The sequence below is a fragment of the Rutilus rutilus genome, assembly GCF_951802725.1.
Source record: "Rutilus rutilus genome assembly, chromosome: 24".
Classification (NCBI taxonomy): Eukaryota; Metazoa; Chordata; class Actinopteri; order Cypriniformes; family Leuciscidae; genus Rutilus; species Rutilus rutilus.
The window spans coordinates 27,604,848-27,617,523 of record NC_140228.1 but is presented as its reverse complement, the minus strand read 5'-3'; the positions used below and the strand labels follow the sequence as shown (position 1 = coordinate 27,617,523).

The 12,676-nt window shown below is 37.8% G+C and overlaps 2 protein-coding genes across 3 annotated transcripts in view; one reads left to right on the top strand and one right to left on the bottom strand.

The window, feature by feature from the left end:
* lyrm4b (LYR motif containing 4) overlaps positions 1 to 5,893 on the top strand; it is a 73,657-nt gene extending 67,764 nt beyond the window's left edge. Inside the window, exons 3-4 of one of the 2 annotated variants that reach the window (XR_014626145.1) lie at positions 3,377 to 4,326; positions 4,977 to 5,893. Coding sequence is in view for 1 of the 2 variants with exons in the window: in XM_084398782.1 (XP_084254908.1) it covers positions 3,377 to 3,445 (69 nt within the window). In the remaining variant the exon portion in view is untranslated. Of the gene's footprint in view, positions 1 to 3,376 lie in introns of both variants that reach the window. The other variant, XM_084398782.1, reaches the window with a different exon arrangement.
* A 961-nt stretch (positions 5,894 to 6,854) lies between these two features.
* Positions 6,855 to 8,332, bottom strand: ppp1r3g (protein phosphatase 1 regulatory subunit 3G). The gene has a single exon (XM_084398779.1). The coding sequence runs from the start codon at positions 8,071 to 8,073 to the stop codon at positions 7,252 to 7,254; it is 822 nt and encodes a 273-aa protein (XP_084254905.1). The 5' UTR covers positions 8,074 to 8,332; the 3' UTR covers positions 6,855 to 7,251.
* Positions 8,333 to 12,676: the final 4,344 nt, after the last annotated feature.

Sequence of the window (12,676 nt, the reverse complement as noted above, 5' to 3'; positions counted from 1 at the left end):
TTAATTACTGTCTGAGCATCAGTGCACAAATTAAGTGTTATATAAAGTGTTATGCTGTTTACACCATCAATATGACCTTATTTTTACTAAATGCCTGACTTAATTGAAACCAGCTGGCCACTTGACTCCTCCGTTTGGCACCTGGACCATAATGCACCTTGTTCCCTCGTCATCCCATCAGTCATCTGGCCTCGCTCCCTCGGGATCCTGCTCTCCTCTGTTTTAAAGAGAGGTTATGGACAGGAGACACGGGTTGACAGATGGCCTGTGTCGCGGGGACGCTGGGAATATTTACAGAGCTCAGGAATGGATCTTAATGTTCCTCTTTGCTGAGCCATCACTGTGAAAAATGACCACGTGTTTCCCCTTCACCAACCTTGCATCTTTTCCTTCCGCTCGGACTTTCTCCAGGCAAATCGTCCTCGTGTTCCCTGTATTCCTTGGCTCTTTTTGAGACGTGTTTACTTGAGCGCTGGCGTTTATCTGAAGCTTCGGTCAGGTGTTAATAAAGCAGACGTGCTGGTGTGGACGGGTGGACTGCAGGCGTCCCGATACACAACATATTTAACACGAGAGGATAATTAGGGAAAGATTATGCAGAATCACATCTATCTTACAACAGCCACTTCTCTTAAAGGATTAGTTCACCTCAAAATGAACATTTCCTGATCATTTACTCACCCCAATGCCATCCAAGATGTTCATGTCTTTCTTTCTTCAGTGGAAAAGAAATTTAGTTTTTTGAGGAAAACATTTCAGGATTTTTCTCCACACAATTGGTTTCAATGGCAACCAGAATGTTGAAGTTCAAATCAATGCGGTTTCAAAGGGCTCTGCACGATCCCAGCTGAGGAATAGGGTCTTATCTGGCGAAACGATCGGTCATTTTCTAAAAAAAAACTAAAAATGTATATACTTTTTAACCACTATTGTTCATCTTGTGCTGGTCTGCGACACGCCAGGCATTACGTAATCACGTTGGAAAGTTGAAATCACGTTGTGTTTCTTTCTTTTCCACTGAAGAAAGAAAGACATGAACATCTTGGATGGCATTGGGGTGAGTAAATTATCAGGAAATTTTCATTTTGAGGTGAACTAATCCTTTAATGTTGGCTGTTTCATTATAGACAGGACTGAGGATAGAGACGTCCATTAGTTAAAGCTGTTTTACTTCTGACAGATCAGTATATAAAGGCAAGGGAAGAGGTTTCAGGCTTTTTGATGCCCTAAAATGGACACTAAAATGTGATGTACTTGTGATGGACCCTAACGTATACAGGCACCTGTGTAGTGTCATGTATAAATACCCATTCATACAGGGAAATATTAAATATCATATTGTGAAGACAACATGTTGTGTCCAAAATTAAATCCTTGGCATTTATATTGTCATTAAGACCAAAGTGAATTAATTTAATTGGACGTTATATTAAGTTGACAGCGTATCTTTTTTTTTTCTAACCACTGATGAAGATGATGATGATTATGATTAGCATAATTTTTTTTTTAAACTATCAGTACTATTCAATTTCAATATGTGTAAAATATTTACTTTCTATTAAGCTGACAGTCTATATCTTATCAGTATTAGCAACTTGGAGAAGCAGTTTTGAACTCTTTATCAAACAGTGTCCACACTAGCCTTGTTTGACTCACATCTCATTCTCTCTGTTTTTACAGTTTGATTGGTTTGTTGTTTCCAGCCGTTTTGGCGATGGACGTTTCGAACACGCGGTTTTCATACACACAGTTTGTCCTCGCTCATCACGAAGGCCACGTCTCTGTTCAGTATTGATTTAGCCTCGTTCAGGACCGCTGAAAACATGGACAAATAAAGATTACAAACTATCCTTTGGACTTTAACTTTTCTGACACCGTTGCTCTGTGTTTTGCTGTGAATGCCATTCATTTTATGGATGTTGAAAAGAACTATTCTTTTTTTGGAGGGGTGCCAATAAGTTAAAAATGTAACTGTGATTAATCTCATGTTTTTCTAGGTTCAATAAGTAATATCAGTTTTAATTTGCTTCTCAGTTTTTTTTTCCCTTTTGAACTGTGGAGCATTCATTTTGAATGTTTTTAGTTTAATTTCACCAAATGTCATACTATGTATTTATTCAACAACGAAATAATATAGGACGGGGCTTGAGTTTTCCATCAGGATTTGATTGATTTGTATGAGGGATTTGAAAGGATTTTTCAAACAATGCCATAGAAGAGCCACCGTATATCTGAGTGAAACGCTTCTGGAACAAGAACGGGTGTGGGCGGGGCTTGATTGTGTCTGTGGGGATTTGATTGGATGGTTGTGGTTTGCTATTGGCTGATCTCATGTGAGTGACAGGTTGCCCCGCCCCCGTCATCAGAGAAGAGAAGAGATGCTGCAAGAGAGAGGGAGGGGAAGGTATTCTGATGAAAAATTACAAGGCACATGAATGTAAAACAATAATGATGTGCACAGAAATTATTTATAATTAATGCTGCAATTTTCTATAATAAAACAAGAATTGTCCATTTTGAATTCAAGGTGACTTTAAGAGTAAAGGTTTTGTCCATTGGGAAGGTTTTATGGATGTTAAAGGTTTTTCATGGAACCGTAATGCCAAACTACCTTTTCTTTTTATAAGTATTTTACATTTTGTTTAAAGCCGCATTTTGTTTTTTACTTTAGAACACAAGATGAAGAATGTGTATTAAAATGTGTAAATAGGGTTCATTTAAATTTTTTGACAACCTAATAATGTTTTGAGCAAAGATATTAATGGTCTTCTGGTGGTGGTGATGGTGCACTTCGTAAAATGAAGCTTTGATAATTGCATTTTGGCATATAAATTCAAATGACATTTGTGTGTGTGTGTGTGTGTGTGTGTGTGTGTGTGTGTGTGTGTGTGTGTGTGTGTGTGTGTGTGTGTGTGTGTGTGTGTGTGTGTACTTGTACAACTATCTTTGTGAGGACCAGTTTGAGTTTTAGACCATTGGAGTGAGGACAAAGAGAGTAAAAGTGAGGACACACTGTTTGAGGGTCAAGACTTGGTTTTAGGGATAAGGTTATAATTAGGTTAAGGGTCGGTTTAGGGTCAGGGGTCGGGTTAGGCACTTAGTTGTGATGGGTAAGGTTAGGGTAAGCGGCTAGAGATTGCATTGTGTCAATGAATGTCCTCATAAAAATAAATGTACAAGTGTGTGTGTGTGACTTTTTTTTTTTTTTGACCATTCATTTATAATCAGACAAATATGAAACTACTTCATAGCTGTACAAAAAAAAATCAAACTCTCTTGGAATATTTCAACCATTCAGAATCAAGAATTTTATAATTACACTTTACTGTACTTGTTAACTCTAGTAATTCGCCGTGATCTCTGCCACTGTCCACAGGTGTCTATAGGGCAGATGTATGAGATCCAGAAGACGGTCATGGAACCGGAGGAAAAGAAGAGCGATTGATGCGATGGTCAACTCAGACGAGAGAGGACTGATGTCTATTCAAACATCTGCTGGTCATGATGGTCATGATGGTGATCTGCATTGGTGATCTTCATCAGAATGGATCTCACATACACTCTTCCTGTTTACACAGTGATTTCAGATGTCGTACTGTACTGTACTGTCTATATATATCATATATAAAATGCCGTAGAAATTGCACATTCGACAAATCGCTTTGTTTGTTAGTGTTACAATAAATTCATGTCAGTTACATTTCTTTGAGTGGGTTATCTGGAAAAAAAAGACAGTTTTCATTGATCTTTTCACAAAGGGTAAAGGTCGAACGGTTAAAAATAGCTTATGATGGCCTGGTAAGACATGGGGACGGTATAAAGATCACATTACTCAATGCCTACGAACAGCAAAAGCAAACAGTTTTGTTAAAACTTGTATGTTCAAAGCCTAAACATGTGGCCCAGTTAGAAGTGCATCATGCAAACAGAGATGTGGAGATCTGAATGAAATTATGCATGCGCATTTACATTTATTCATGAGGCAGATACTGTTCACAGAGGCGACTTGCATTAATCATTGCACTGTTAATGAGAATTAAAATAAGACTTTAGTGAATATTTTATTTGCAGCTACAGTATGTTATTGTATTGTGACGTTAAAGCAACATATCAACAACAATCATAGTTGCCTTTTAGCAGCTGAAATATTTGCATTCACCTAAGATGTAATGCATTTGCCCGACTCTTCGTAAATATTATACCCTCATTTTTTAAAAAGTCATTATTCTTATGTAATATTTTCTAACAACCAATTCTTACACAATAGCCAGTGTGTTAAGGCAAGTGTCTTGAGAGCTAGTGTGACCAATAGCATTTAAACAAGAGGTAATCAGTCTTAATTTTCTGATTAGAATTAGACCAATTCAACATTTTCCCCCGATTTCACAGACAAGGCTTAAGATAGTCTCAGACTAAATGCATGTTTGAGCTGTTTTAACTGAAAGCAACTTGCTCTGACATATCTGAAAATATCTCACCGCCATTTTTTATTTATTTTTGGTCTCAAGATGCACATCAGTATGGAAGCTTGTTTCCACCACTGAATAATAAATAAATAATAATAATTGCGACTTTTTATCTCACAATTGCGACTTTATATCACGCAATTCTGACTTTATAACACATAATTGCGAGTTTATATCTCGCAATTTTGACATCTTTTCTCAGAATTGTGAGATAAAGTCCAATTCTAAAAGAATTTTTTTTTTTTTTTTTTTTTTTACCTCAGAATAGTTTATATCTCACAATTCTGACTTTATAACACGCAATTGCGACTTTATATCATGCAATTCTGACTTTATATCTCGCAATTGTGACTTTATTTCTCAAAATTGTGACTTTATATCTCGCAATTGCGACTTTATTTCTCACAATTCGGACTTCATATCTCGCAATTGTGAGAAAAAAAAGTCCGAATTGTGAGATAAAAAGTCGCAATTATTATTATTTATTTATTATTCAGTGGCAGAAACAAGCTTCCATACATCAGTGATGTGTTTCTCTAAGGCACGTTTTTAAAGATACTTAAATGTCCTATCTAAGGCCTAATCCTGCCTCAATCTAAACCCTCTGTGTGAAACCGGGTCGTCATGCAACTGACTTTAAAAAGTTAGGACCAGTTTTGAAGAAACAAATGAATCACTTTTTTAAAGAACGGTCTAAGTAGTTTATGCAACTATTTGAGCTTTTTTATTTACAGAGCAAAAACGTCAAGTGTCAATCATCCTTCTATTCACATCCACAATACTGCACATTATCAGGCATCATTTACTGAGTATAATCCAGCTGGTAAATGAATACATTAAGAATATTGGCATATGTTCAAACAAACATTGCATATCGCAAACAGAATGTCGCCCGTAGTCAAACAGACGCATAGACCAAACAACCAATGTAAGGAAAAACTCTGGCAAAGATGGACTTTAGTTACAATGATAGATATCGTATCTCATATGCATAAACATAGACTTATTATTGACTTACTTTACTTTCGACACAGCCAGTCTCTGTCCTCATGCTGAGAGAAGTGTAAACGTTCAGTTCTGATGTCTTCAAACTCTCAATGCCATTCAGTCTAGAATGATTTATACACTGTGTGTTATTAACCCTTTATTCGAGTGTCTTTTAATGTGCTTTTGTTTTTATTAAAACTTAATGAATACATTTTGACAGTTGAATGTCAACATAGACATTTTAATTTTAAAGTCCAATGCAGCGAAAGCATCAATAATTGAATTAAATTTGAGAAGCAAATTTCAGCAGCATCTGTTGGTTGTCCCAAATGTAACTGATAATATCCCATAATGCATTGCTGTGTTGTTTCCCCTATGATATGTCTCTGCATTGCAATAAAAAGAACCTCACAGTGTCAATAACTGTGCAGCCATGATGGAAACAACATCTTTGATGGTATTAATAAATGACACTGATGACTCATTTGTGAAAGAAAACCAACATAGTGCAGGTTGCAATCCATGCATTGTTTGAACTTGCATTGAAATGTACATGCTTGAACATGTAAATTGTGTCATCATTTACTCATCCGTACGTAAGGCCTGACTTTCTTTCTTCTGGAGAAGTTGTGGAGAATGTCCAAGTTGCTCTTTTCCATGCAACAGTCTCCTAAACATCACGTCACGCTTCAAAAAGGCACAATAAAGCAGTCCAGACAACTTCTGCACTATAGGCCTGGTTTCACAGACAGGGCTTAGATTAAGCCAGGATTAGGCCTTGTGCTTTAGGGGGAAAAACACATCACTGATGTGCATCTTGACACAAAACAATGGCCGTGACATATTTTAAGATATGTCAGTGTGAGTTGCTTTCAGTTAAACAGCTCAAACATGCATTTTAGCCTGGGACTATCTTAAGCCTTGTCTGTGAAAGCGGGAGTTAGTCTCCTGGAATCATACAATAACTTTATGTGAGTGAGAAATAGTCCACAATTTAAGTCATTTTCTCACTAAAAAGATGTGATTTGCATATTCAAAAAGCGTCACATTTCATTGTTACCATGTGTTTAAATGCTCTAAACTGAACTCAAACTGAACTTGCTTCCCAAGGAAAAGAGAAAGTCAAATGGGATTAGAACAGCTAAATGATGACAGAAATTTCTTCTTCTTCTTCTTCTTCTTTTTTTTTATTTTTTTTTATTTTAACTGTTCATTTAAAACATTTTAATACTAGGACAATACTTTTATTACTGAACTTAATATTCAGTAATGTCATCAAATTGTTTTCACACTATTGGATGAGAACAAAACTTAACTGAATTGAGCTGGACCAATCAAGACAATTGACCAATCTTGCAACATCAACACTGGTATTGAACTGAACGCTCTTCTGATAAGCTGAATTGAACTCGTTTCATCATTCATTTTTGAACTTGTTGAACTGAACTGAATTGAGCTGAATATTGACACTACTGTCTTTTTAGAGTTTGCAAAAAATTTCACATTTTGAATTGTCTCATATTTGATTGGTGATCATTGATTGCTATTTTCCTGTTTATCACTGTGAAGCTGCTTACAAAAAAAAAATATATATATATATATATTGTAAAAAGCGCTATAGAAATAAAGGTGACTTGACTTGAATTATCAGTCCATTCTATAGTATAACCTTGAGCGTTGATATCCGCTTGAGAGCACATTCATGTATGTTTTGTAATATCAGTCCTTCGTTTTAGTCAGTTGTGAGGTCAAAACGCACAGATGTGGCGCAGCGTGCCGTGCGTGAAAGCGCATCCCTTCATATCGCGTGGAAAGCTGCGGTCTCAATGGATGACGAGCTGTGGTACTTAAGGGAATAGTTCAGCCCATCGTTGTTGTCCCAGAACTCAGATTTACCATCCCTCATGTACACGGCGAAGTGCACAGAAGCGCTCGGATCTAAGAAAGGAGGCGTGAACATGGTGAAGGAGAAGCGCGCTCCGTGCGCCGTGTCCTCGGTGGGCACGGGGATGGCTTGCGCGTCCACGAACGACAGCCAGTCGTTGAAAGTATACCTGACCCCAACCTCTCTCCTTCCCATCGCCCGTATGATCCCGCGGACATCAAACTGTGTGACCGTGACGCTTTCCAGCGCGACGCGACAGCGCGTGAGCCGCGTCTTCAAGTCTCCGGACTCCACGGGCATCTTGAACGTCGGAACCAGACAGTCCAGTGCCAGAGTGGACTTGATGTTCATGCACAAGTCATCCATGAACTCTCGGTCCTTATGAAGGGGGAAACTCTTCAGCCTGTTAAACACTTTGGCTGGAATCTGAGGATCCTCGCTCGTGCTGAAGTGTTTGACGCTCGCCAGATTTAACCCGAGCGCGTCCGCGAACTTCACGTGTTTCCTGCAGCTCTGGGAGATCTGGTGGTACAGTTTCGCCTGATCTGGATACGCAGGTAACGACTTGGCTCTTCTCCTGTCCTTCAGGTACGCGGGAATCTCCTCGGGTTGAAGATCGTCATCGGAGTCCGTTCCGTTCTCCATCTGCTCCTCATTCATTATGCTCATCATTCCAGGTGTGTAATGTCCAGTCACAGAATGTATCATTCCAGGAGAATCCCTTCGGAGGAGCATGTATGTGAAGACTTGGTAACAAACAACAGCTCCACATGTGTATATACGCGCAGACTGCAGTCCTGTAGTAATCAGTTACACACTGGTTACGCCCACATACTACTGGCTCCAGCTCGCCTTGCTCTATATCCAGAGTCAGTATGTCAACATGCACGTTTACACTCTCTTTAGGAACAGAACAAGTTACTCTATGAAGTTCCTATAAAGAGACTTGAGGTCAGAGGTTAGATGCAGGGACCGCCATCTAGACTCCCTGCCAACCCACAAAAATGTAAAAAAACGGGATTTATAATAACTTTAATGAAGAATACTACTGTAACTGATTGTAATGTAATACAACATCATGTAGTTTTTTTATAAAAACTATGTATAATGTGTCTAATCTGCCTAATTTTAGTCCATGGCTCCTGCTGAAAATCCTGGCACTGGCGCAGTAGAGTTTTTATATTCATTAAATATGCAATAAATATAGGCTTACCTTTAATATATGCCAAAATATATTTAGGGTTAATATCATAGAAACTGTCAAAACCATTTCACTCTATGAAAAGAAAACGAAGCCTATTTTTGGAACCATCGGACCATTAAGATTGTTTGCATTGAAACATTATTTAGATGATTGAGCTTATTTTCCCCAGTATGCAATATATGCATTATTGGTCAAAAATATGGAATAATGTATTGGAATAATATATATTTTTGAAAGAAGTCTCTTATACTCACCAAGGCTGCATGTATGTGATAAAAAAATACAGTAAAAATAATGATATTGTGAAATATTATTATAATTTAAAATAGCTGTTTTGTATGTGAATATATTTATTCCTGTGATCAAAACTGAATTTTCAGCATTACTTCTGTCTTTATATTGTCACATGATCCTTCAGAAATCATTCTAGTGTGATGATTTATTTATTTACAAACTTATAATGTATAATATAATACTTTCACTTGCTGTTCCACACACTTCCTGGTTTGCTAAGTTAGACACGTTGCTGCCTTACATTTTTAAGTACAATCAATTTGGATGTTTAAGTAATTTTAACTTTAATTACATTAAACTGACTTTAAAAAAAAAAGTTGAATCTTGTATATAACGTATAAAAAAATTATGAAAACTGCTTAGCTTATTTTGATGATTTAAAGCAATGTAAAAACATGTTGTTATAACCTATTGATCATAAAAAAATTTACAGTGTGGGTCAACATATGTTGTTGATCCTGGAACAACATTGATATCCGAAAATGTATTCCTAACCATAACCCTATCCCTACCCCTAAACCTAATGCTTCTACATCAGTGTTATTCACCATCATTTCCCTCTGATTTTACTCATAACCTATGGGCAATAGGTTATGAGTAAAATCAGAGGGAAATGATGGTGAATAACACTGATGTAGAAGCATCTAACCCTGCTTATAAGCCTAAACTTGACATAAACTGTAAACTTCTCCCTCAAATCTGATTGGTCGGTTCTAATGTTGTTCCAGGATCAACAAAAGATGCTGATACAGGAACATGTTGCACTTGGTGAAATCATGTTCTGCCCTGTTCCAGACAGTAGTTGACAGTATTGTGCCAAATTACACAATATTATGCACTTATTCTTTTCACTATGTACTCAACCATCTAGTGTATGAATTTGATAAGGTTATTTAGTCATCCAGCATCAGAGTCTGATCCCTTCCTCTCCGCTATAAGGAAAGCTGTGACAGTTGAGAGTGCATGAAGTGTCCAACATTACACACTTCGACTGTGTCTGAAATCGCACACTATTCTTGAGTAGATACTTATTTTGAAAGTAATTACTTTGCGAATGAAATAGAGTATACAGTATGAATCTAATCTGGATGTACTACATCCCCCATGCTTTCATAATCATGTGACCTACACCAGCTTCAGTGGCCCTGTCTCAAATGGAGCCCTAAGCCCTCGTGATCTTCGTTCAAGTCCACACTTTCGTGACGTAATGCCGCACGATTGTTATCAAGACCGCAAGTGCACATAAAGTGTGCCATTTGGGACAGGGACAGTTTATCGCTTCACTGCCATTCATAAATCCTCTCCTGTGGCCTCATGGGATAGTAAAGTGAATATTCCTGGAAGAAGTAGGTCATCCGGGTACTTTGTGTCTACTCTTTTATGAGTTCTGTGAATTCAGACATACTTCTTTTGTCATATACTATTTTTCATCTACTGTAAGTATGCGATTTCACATGCAGCCTTTGATTTTTCGGTGAATTAAAGGGATAGTTCACCCCCAAAAATCTAAATTCTGTCATCATTTACTCTCCCTCAAGTTGTTCCAAACCTTCATGAGTTTATTTCTTCTGTTGAATGTAAAATATATCAAACAGTTGACGGCACAAGAAATAAAATACTATGGAAGTCAATGCATGCCGTCAGCTGTTATCGACATTCTTCAAAATATCTTCCTTCATGTTCAACAGAAGAAAGAAACTCATACAGGTTTGGAACAACTTGAGGGAGAGTAAATGATGACAGAATTTTCATTTTTGGGTGAACTATCCCTTTAAGTGCATTATTCAGGTATTTAAAGACACACTTTTTTTCAGTGTGAACACTACTCGCACTATTTGTACTAGAATAGTGCATAAGTACACTAATTGGGACACACCTATTGTGTGAAGACGGAAAATGTGTCTGTTTTCTCCCACTCAACGATCGCTCAAATCATGTGTTTCTGCTTGGTGAAATATGTAAAGCTTGATGCTTTGACGTCTTGTGGATCTGCCCGTTTATTGAGTCTAGATATCTGCATGTGTGTGTTCCCTGCAGCGCTAGACACCAGTACATCCAGTGAGAGTGGTTTAGATGGAAACACTTACAGTGCAGTTGCTGGAACTGGGAAACAGGCTTCAGATGTAACCAGCAGAAGAGTAAAAACACACCACAACATGTCCAACGTGTGTGTGTGTGTGTGTGTGTGTGTGTCAGTACAGCTACAGGTCAGTGAGAGCTTCCAAACATGCTGTTATCAGACCAAACAAACACACTGCGAAGTTACAACACCATTAATGACCAGCTACTGCAGGAGTGGACAGGTACACTTGATCTAAAATGGCTTTTTTATTTACATGTTTACATGTAATGAGCAAATATATGGTGTAACGTAGTCCAAAGCAGTTTAGATGCGATTACAAGCTGAAACATTAAAGTAAAAATATATATAAGTATGTCACAATGTGAGAGATGACCTGACACGCTAAATTGACATTTTAAACCAGAGAATTGTAGACACTGATGATGAAGAGCTAAATGAGATGACAGCTGATGATTATAATAAGGACTTGTATTAATAGTAGTTTATATTTAACTAGGGTGACCATATTTTAGTTTTCAGAAAACAGGACGGGGGCGTGGTTGATGGACGGGGGCGTGGTCTGGGAGGCGTGGTTAAGGGATTGGGGGCGTGGTTGGGGTGAATGCATAAAAAAATAATTGACAAATGCGTTCACAACCTTGCAACTATGTTATTGTACTTTAATACATAAAGTAATACATCCTTTCCATTCAATGTTTGGACCGAAACAATAGAATAGGCCTACTATTAAAAAAAAAAAGTTTAGCTTTTAACACCTTTTACATGACACTATTTCTTTTCATGGTCATAGGTTAAAAATCTACCACTAAAATAAAAAAACTACTACACTATTTCAGTATTAAAAAAAAAATATATATATATATATATATATATTTCAATCCTCCTGATGTTCTCTTGTAGCCTATAATTTCTTTATGTGGGCTTCTAGATCGCTAGCACCTTTATTTGACACTGACACGTACGTGCCAGCTTTGCAGTTCAAGCATTCTGCTTTACACGGATCCCGACCGAAACGAAAACACGCGTATTTTCTCTGTAAATCATCTGTGAATTTACATTTGGGCTTTTTTTTTTCGCTGTTAGCTACTTACATATCAACTGAAGCGTCGACCGTCGAGTCCTGGTCAAGTCACGCTGCTAAAATTGAAATTCTGTGTCTGTGAACGTAAAGTCCGCCTACTTTGATTTGATTGGTCATTTCAAATATTCTGACATTGAAGAGCAGTGTGACAGACCAATGAGGCTGAGATGAACAGTGAACACACACACACACACACACACACACACACACACAGGCCTCTGTATTCTGACGTGCGCTCTGCTTGCTGCTGCGGATTGAATTTGAGGAACGCGCTGATTATAACAAGACGGTGCGAAGCCAAAGTCGGTTTCATATGTTTTGTGTGCAAAGGCAAGCATGTATTTAAAGTACACGCTTAATGGCCCAATGAAAAATAATGAAAACCAGGACATTTTCACCACTTTACAAAAAACAGACAGGACGGCCAGGACAGGACGTGAAAACAGGACATGTCCTGGGAAAACAGGACGGTTGGTCACCCTATATTTAACTGTGCTCTACTAGGAGAACATATTGTGGCTCTCCATTTAAAGCTATTTTTCATGACGATGACACTGAGATGAGTGGCTTTCCAGTGGTGTTGCAGCATCTCTGATCTCCAGCAGATGTCAGTGTTGTAGCATTTCCTGATACTAAAGGTCTAAACATAAACTATTTCACACTTCTGAATGTCATT